General features: G+C 46.2%; 1 protein-coding gene across 1 annotated transcript in view; it reads left to right on the forward strand.

Annotated features, from left to right (window-relative positions):
* The window catches only part of LOC140105529 (uncharacterized), an 89,711-nt gene extending 83,366 nt beyond the window's left edge, over positions 1 to 6,345 (forward strand). The window contains exons 16-23 of the mRNA XM_072129481.1: positions 142 to 222; positions 464 to 547; positions 1,144 to 1,251; positions 1,328 to 1,480; positions 4,719 to 4,844; positions 5,546 to 5,723; positions 5,959 to 6,039; positions 6,184 to 6,345. Coding sequence (XP_071985582.1) covers positions 142 to 222; positions 464 to 547; positions 1,144 to 1,251; positions 1,328 to 1,480; positions 4,719 to 4,844; positions 5,546 to 5,723; positions 5,959 to 6,039; positions 6,184 to 6,266 — 894 coding nt within the window. The 3' untranslated portion in view covers positions 6,267 to 6,345. The remainder of the gene's footprint in view (positions 1 to 141; positions 223 to 463; positions 548 to 1,143; positions 1,252 to 1,327; positions 1,481 to 4,718; positions 4,845 to 5,545; positions 5,724 to 5,958; positions 6,040 to 6,183) is intronic.
* The last annotated feature ends 1,992 nt before the right edge of the window (positions 6,346 to 8,337 follow it).

Below are 8,337 nucleotides of genomic sequence, written 5' to 3' on the forward strand. Positions count from 1 at the left end.
TTACTTTCCTGCTGAAACTACTTGCCTAATCTTATGGAGTTGTCCTAAAGGATTGTAGGGGGATGTAAATCTGTATCTTATCATATTACATTATCTTATCACACCAAATTTATGGATCCTGTAACATTTGCTTCTTTACAGGACGCGGCAGTCCCCAGGTTCCTAAAGGATTTGGAGCAGCAACTACTGAAGAGAAGAGCGGCCCCAAGAATGTTATCTCAGGTTCGTCTCTCTAGATTACTAGGCACAGGCCACATGATCCCAACAAACTTCTGTGTCAGCTCCAGAGAACAGCAAAAGCATGAATTTTGTGCCTGGTTGGAAGCGTAACCCCCGGGATAGAGCTTTAGTTTATCTGTTTCAGATCCATCCCTCTCACTTCTCATGTAGATGATTGACAATTGACCCGTCCTGTGATCCCGTGGCTTGCATTGATCTCTTATGGTGAATGTCTATCCTGCAGGATCTCTGCCTCTCCTTGGCTCAGCGGCTTTTCCTCTCACTCGCTCTTCAGTTGGAGGGAAGATCCCGGAGTCTCCCGATTCAGGTAAGGAGGAAACCTGCTGTGAACGTGTTATCCAGTGATATGGGTGAGACAGAGGACACATGTCGTGCTCCTACATCTCAGGTCTTGTCTCTGCAGAGGGCATTGATACAAAAGTCTTATGGTCTGGATTTTTCCGCTGGCCATACATGCTCCGTCTCTTCTAGTTGTCTTGTTATGATCCTGGACAAGTACCTGAGGCTTGTAGAGTCCGAGATGTTGCCAGAGGGTTATTGTCTGGTTGTCTGAGCAATGTTTAGGGGGAATCTGCTGGGACCCCCGCTCCAGGGGAGACTGTCCACTCTCCAGTATCCTATACATAACATTGCTTGGAGATGTCCTTATAACTTTCTCAGATTGGTGGCCCCAACAGTGGCTTCTGATCACTACAGATGTCTCTCCTCCTGGCACCCGATGCTGCAGACTATGCACCATCATTAATAACATCCTCTAAAGAGCAGATGATAATTATGTCCCTTTAAGTAGAACCATAGAAGAAACTGATACTATGAGAGGTCATCTTCCACCCACAGCAGGGCGTTGTGTGTCATGTCTTCTCCTGCCCGTCATGTGACGCTTACAGTTGCGGTTTATTCCAGGAAACAGTCTGGCAGTTCTTCAATGAACGATACGTGAACAGTGACATCAGCGCTTATGGACTTGCCGACTTCTGGGCTGCGTTGATTCGAGATTCCTCGAAGAGTAAAGTAAATGTAATCTCCTGAACCACGTGACTGTCTTGTACGCACTTCCGTCACAGCTCTGATGTTTCCATCTCTTAAGGTCTTGCGTCTGCTGAAACTGGTGCTGGAAGGTGATATGGATCCCACCATTCTGTGCTATGTCCTTCTTAGAGCAGAGATATTGGTAATGTCTCTGTTGTCTGATATGGGACACTTCAAGCAATGTGTCCAGGGACTCTACCCATTCCTGGAGGTGAGAAGTTAGTGAGGTAATCCCATGCAATACAGGTGATCCATGAGCCTCTAATATTTGGGATTTCATGTGGGTACTTGATGGACACCCCTAATTAATCAACCTCTTTGTGACCCATGGTCATTAGTCGCCATCTTTGTTCCTATCGTCGCTCCCCGGGACGTCATCGGGGAGCAGCGATCTGCTGCCATGACAGCCTTGGGTCTCCGGCAGACCTGAGGCTGCATGGCTTCTGAAGATTTGTTACAATCACCCAGTGGCACATTGTAATGGATACTGTGTAAAAATGGCATATACTGCAATACAGTATTGCCAGTATATGGTAGGAACAATCAGACCATCTAGGGTTAAAGTACCCTAGAGGGTCTAAAAAAAAGTTTTAAAAAATAATAAAAATCAAAATATAAAAAACTGGTTATTCCCAGTGGGGCTCCCCATAACGGAATAGCAACCAAATGTCCTAAACGTACTTTTATACCATTTTACATCTAATAAAAAAATAAATAGTGATCAAAAGGTCGCACAGTCCTAAAAATGGTAGCTATGAAAATGACAGATCATTTCACATAAAATGACCCCCTCACACAGCTCCGTACGCCGAAGTATGAAAAAGTTATAAGCGTCAGAAGATGGCAAAACTTTTTTTTTTATATTTTTTTCTTACACATTCATTTCATTTTTGAAAATGAATTAAAACACAAAACCTGTTTAAATTGGGTGTCACCGTGATGGTACGGGACCAAAGAATAAAGTAGACGTGTTATTTGGAGTGAAAGTCGTTAAAAATGGAGCCCAGCGTTTTTTTGCCAATTTCGCCACATTAAGATTTTTTTGTCCAACTTCCCAGTACACGGCATAGAATAATAAATAACATCACTGAGAAATTAAATTTATTACGCAGAAAATAAGCCCCCGCACGGCTCTGTACACGGGAAAATGAAAAGGTTATGGGTTTTTGAAAGTGCAGAGCGAAAAATAAACGAAAAAACGCTGCGTTCTTAAGGGGTTAAATAGATAGGATAGTTTAATTAATAACATATTTTTCCTTTATAACATTTGTCAATAATTGTCTATAAATGGGAAAAAATAAGCTTGTTTTTGTCATAGTAGTTACTTTTACCAAAATTTGCTATAAATATGCACAGCTTATTCCATCACCCGCTCCCAGGTTTAGCTACAGATGCAGAGGGTGCAGGTACTTCTCCAAAGTGAAAGTCTTTCCTGTAACTTCTTCTACATTCTGCCTTCAGCTGACCAATATCCCCTGAACCCTGGCACCTAGAAACACAATTCTGGTGTCATATTCATGTGATTTGAAGATTGTGTATGGATGATTAACAGAACCAGAGATATCCACTCTTAAAGTTACAATCGGAAATAGAAATCTGTACATAAAAATCTATGAGGATGAGGGAGGGGGTGACACAAGAGCTTACAGTCTATGAGGCTCTTGTGTCCTTCCCTCATCCTCATAGACTGTAAGCTCTTGTGTCACCCCCTCATCCTCATAGACTGTAAGCTCTTGTGTCACTTCCTCATAGACTGTAAGCTCTTGTGTCACCCCCTCATCCTCATAGACTGTAAGCTCTTGTGTCACCCCTCATCCTCATAGACTGTAAGCTCTTGTGTCGCCCCCTCATCCTCATAGACTGTAAGCTCTTGTGTCACCCCCTCCTCCTCATAGACTGTAAGCTCTTGTGTCACCCCTCATCCTCATAGACTGTAAGCTCTTGTGTCACCCCCTCATCCTCATAGACTGTAAGCTCTTGTGTCACCCTCTCATCCTCATAGACTGTAAGATCTTGTGTCACCCCTCATTCTCATAGACTGTAAGCTCTTGTGTCACCCCCTCATCCTTATAGACTGTAAGCTCTTGTGTCACCCTCTCATCCTCATAGACTGTAAGCCCGTGTGTCACCCCCTCATCCCCATAGACTGTAAGTTCTTGTGTCACCCCCTCATCCTCATAGACTGTAAGCTCTTGTGTCACCCCCTCATCCTCATAGACTGTAAGATCTTATGTCACCCCTCATCCTCATAGACTGTAAGCTCTTGTGTCACCCCCTCATCCTCATAGACTGTAAGCTCTTGTGTCAACCCCTCATCCTCATAGACTGTAAGCTCTTGTGTCACCCCTCATCCTCATAGACTGTAAGCTCTTGTGTCACCCCCTCATCCTCATAGACTGTAAGCTCTTGTGTCACCCCCTCATCCTCATAGACTGTAAGCTCTTGTGTCACCCCCTCATCCTCATAGACTGTAAGATCTTATGTCACCCCCTCATCCTCATAGACTAAATCTATAATTTAATAAATAAAATGTCTGCTGCTTTAACCAGTCATCACCCGCATCTTATATACAAAGTCCAAGGTGAAAGTGACTGCAGAGAAGCCTGGAGCTTGTATCGGGTGTTTACTAATCCATCCTATGTCCTCCTCCCATTGGTTATCTTGTAAAGAGAGAGTTGACATTTCATGCAGTTAGTGAGTGTGATAGGCTGCTTAAAAAGATGGAGGTTGGGTATTAGCCCGATATCCCTGGGAAGGGTATTCTAGAGAATTGGTGAATCTCGGGAGAAGTCCTGGAGACGTGCATGGAAGGTTTGAATTAAGTTAGAGCTTAATTTAAGAGCACAATAGACTGAGATGAGAAAAAAGAGATAGTGAGGTGCAGTATCATGCAGAGCTTTGTGGATGAGGGTTATTATTTTACAACTTTAAGGGTGGATATCTCTGGTTCTATGAAGCATCCATATACAACCCATATATCATATCAATGGGGAAATTCTCCTTAATATTATACCAGAATTCTGCATGGGGCATGTGCAAAAAGGGCGTTTATAACCGCAGTCGTGAAAGGGGTCAAAATGGTTTGTCCACTCAGAGCAACCAGTTACCATCTCCTATCAGAGCATTTGGCATCCCAGTGGTGGTCACTCCCGCTTCGTAAGATCAGCCATGTTACTATGAGTGAGTTTGGTTTAACAGATTTGTTCCATTTACTTGTGGGAATTTCTGGACAGAACCGAGAGTCACTGGACTGAACTTCAACCATCTTTAGACACTTCCCGTATCAAACATGGTTGGGATTTAAGACTTTAGATGGGGCCACAGTTCCCAGCGGTATTGTGGGCGCCTGTCTGATGTCCTTTCACAATCTGCTCATTGTTGGGAAACACTCGATGGAGAGCAACTTTGTCAGCTGTTTTTCTTTACATTATATCTTCCTATTGCTGCAGGAAGCCGAGATCGAGCGCCTATTGCTGGAGTTCACCGGCTACAGCCACAGATGTGTGTCGCCTCCTGCGGTCTTGGGGTTCTTCTTACACTTAATTCTGCAGCACCAGGAGCCACTCATCAGGGAGGTAAGTGTGCGGATATAACCTGGCCTGGAGTGGACAGGCCGCAGCACATCTACGGAGCATGACCTTTCGGCTATCTGCATACATTGGCCCAGATATATCATTGTGTCATCGCCATTTTTGTGTTGTGGCTGCACTTTGTGTTATACTTTAGTAATCTGTGCACAGGAGCGTGTTGGTCTGTGTTCTTAGTTTGCATTTATTACTGCACCTCAACACAATTGTGTCACACGCTGTATAACGTAACTGCACCAAAAAGAAATAGGTGCAGCCTTCCATAGCAGATTGTGCCCGATAATTGAAGACTGTGCGCCAGTATTGGCGCAATCAGTGCATTTGTGAGGAACCTGCAAATTGCACCAGTTTTGATACATCTGGGCTCATGTGCATCCAATGCGTCTCTTCAGTCATTCCACTAGTGTCAGAATGAAGCCACAATCGTCTGGTTTCTGTTACGTTTCCATTCCGCATCAGGGGCAGTGAAGCACAACGTTTCCATTGAAAAGGTTGAATTCTGCAGCTAGAATCTGCAGCAAAAAAAGCTGCAGATAAGATGGATCCTGGCTCGGCTTGAGCAGAGTATGAGACAGAATGAAGAGAGGTTCGATGGATACAGGAATAGAGAGAGAGAGAGAGGTCTGCAATGGTCTCATGTGGTAGAACAATTCTATGTTATATACATCCAGTCTCCTCGTTCATTACAGTGTCAAGCCGTGTTGTCCACTTATGTGAAGACTTCCTCCGGACACCTCACAGTAGATGAACTGTCCAGGGCCGTGAGCGAGCTGTGCCCCCAGCTGGACAGAACACAGATCGAGATGTCCATCCAACACTCTGTGACTGCATGTGGCAGGCCACTCTTCTCGCTCCGTAATGCAGCCTGTATCCCGGTGTCTGACCTTCGCGCCCCCTGACCGGGGGCCCATTGTCTCTGCTTATCCTCCTGTGATATACGGAGCATCAACCTTCATGCTCTGGCTACTGGGGCTGGTTATATGCCACAGACATGGACACATGTGACGTCCAATGGAGCCCACTACTGTTTATAATATTGTGTATGCAGGTTTCATGACTGCTCCACCCCAGCATTCAAGGAATATTCCTTAATAATTGTCAGACATTGCAGCATTTCAGCTGGAGAGAGGGAAGCAGCACAGTAAGAAAACTGACAGCCACCAAGAGGAGGGCGGACCCCCAGGTGAGTGCTCCCCCACATCACATAGAGGTGGATATATCTCACCCCACATCTAGAAGCTGCACCCATAGTGAATATCTGAGGAGCATCTATTGGACCTGCCTTGGGAACACCAACTCTCCTGGTAACGATTTTCTTATTATGCAGGAAATAATTGTGGCAAGAATGAAGATGTCCAGGACTTTCGGGTACTACAGAACCTTGTCCACCTGCTGAAGTGCAGACCCTGATATCCACACTCCACCACGGCGACGATGCATCACAAGAGCCTATATCTTATAGTAATAAAGTCACAGCTGTGCTTCTGGTGCTTTGTGTGGTTTATTCTTGGGCAGATTCCTTGTAGACTGTTGCTTCAGAATAAGATGACGTCTTTGGACTTGTACATTACTTCTGATTCATCTATTCCCTTCAGTCCAGCACCAGGACACACGGACCCAGTACTTCATCTTCCTCCTAAGTGGGAGCTCCTCCTGCTGCAGGTTCAGTAAAGCTTCTATAGTTTTGTGAGCCCTGGGAAATCTTCTGAGGGGTAAATCCTCCATCTATCCCTGTGGTACCCTAGGTCGGGTTTGTTACACCCAGTCCATCTAACATTCACCAGAACCAGCTGATGCTCTCTAAATGTCAGGATTCAGCATGAAAGCTTACTAGGAGGAACATATAAAAATATGACAAGAGGTTCATCCAGAGAAGGAAGGAGAGCGAAGATGCCAGACCTGCTCATACCTTCCTTACTGCTCATACTGCAGAATTATACACCGGCCGCCATTTATACAGACTTCGCTAAGGCACCAGCCATGAATCCATGAGCGGAGCAGGAGCCTGGTCCTCACATGACTGGACTAGAGACTGCGCACAGCAAATAGACTCCTCACATTAACAGGACGGCAATCAGGAGCCATGAATCGTCTGCAGGTGGGATTTGTGCAGTGTCCACACAAGAAGTCCTTCTGCTAGTACCAAAGTTACAAAAACACATTTTGTATCTTTGGTACACATTGCGACTGAGGAGCAAACAACATCATCTACACTGAAAAATTGTGTCAGATACATGAACTGCTGCCCAAGTTCCAGTCTTTACTCCCAGCTCTTTCTAGTCAAAACCCGAATATTCTATGACATTCAGAGGCCATAGACCTAAAGGACCGACCTACGGCTTCTGACCCATCATTCCCATCAGAAGTATCTGAGATCCGAGAAACCCAGATATTCTCCACACTTGGCCATCAAGGTGATTCCATATATAATAATCAGGTGGCCTCTGCCCAATTCTAAACCATCAATTTCCTTCAAAAGCAAGTACAAAACCTGGAAAAATCTGAAGCCAGATTCCAGGAAAGAAATTCTAGACTAGTCTGGACTCAAGTGTATAGAGGACTGTCTATGATTAAGGGGAAAAAAATTGTCTTAACTGAAAATATTAAAATTCTGATTGCTGAATGAAGTGCACAATGTCTATGCTGGGATTAGAACATGTAACATTCCCCCTCCTCAGACCCAGGTGTTACTCTTCTGGAAGAGATCCCAGCTCTCCCTAAACACAAAGATGTTCCTTCCCTTGTCAGTAAATCACTAAATTGGAAAAAGAAGCAGAGTAGTAGTATGGTATGCGGAAGTGGAGATCTGCACCTGGGGGTGGGAGGCCGAGTGCGAAATAAGCACCCACGGCCCGGGTGAGAGGGCAAGTGCGGAAAAACCCACCGGGGTGGAAGGCCGAGTGCGGGACAAACCCCCAGGGGTGGAAGGCCGAGTGCGGGACAAACCCCCAGGGGTGGAAGGCCGAGTGCGGGACAAACCCCCAGGGGTGGAAGGCCGAGTGCGGGACAAACCCCCTGGAGTGGAAGGCCGAGTGCGGGACAAACCCCCAGGGGTGGGGCGCCTGGTGCGTGACAAGCCCCCGGGGGTGGGAGGCCAAGTGCAGGACAAGCTCTCGGGGGTGGGAGGCCAGGGCGGGACAAGCCCTTGGGGGGGGGGGGGGGTTGAACAAGCCCTCGGGGGTAGGCGGTCGAGTGCGGGACAAGCCCCCGGGGGTGGAAGGTCGAGTGCCGGACAAGCCCCAGGGGGTGGAAAGAACAAGTGCGGGACAAGCTGTAGGAGTGGGGGGCCAGGTGCGGGAAAAGGACCCAGGGATAGGAGACCAGGAGACTAACCAATTAATTCATCATCCCTGATGCTTCCTTTATTGCAGTGTGCAGACTCTTTGTGGACTCTGTAGGATGTTTGTTTACATGTCTGTGCACTGATAAATAGCAGGAGATAACCGCTCATCCTGCTGCCCCCATCCCTGTGTCTGTGAGA

The sequence above is a fragment of the Engystomops pustulosus genome, chromosome 11, assembly GCF_040894005.1.
Source record: "Engystomops pustulosus chromosome 11, aEngPut4.maternal, whole genome shotgun sequence".
NCBI lineage: Eukaryota > Metazoa > Chordata > Amphibia > Anura > Leptodactylidae > Engystomops > Engystomops pustulosus.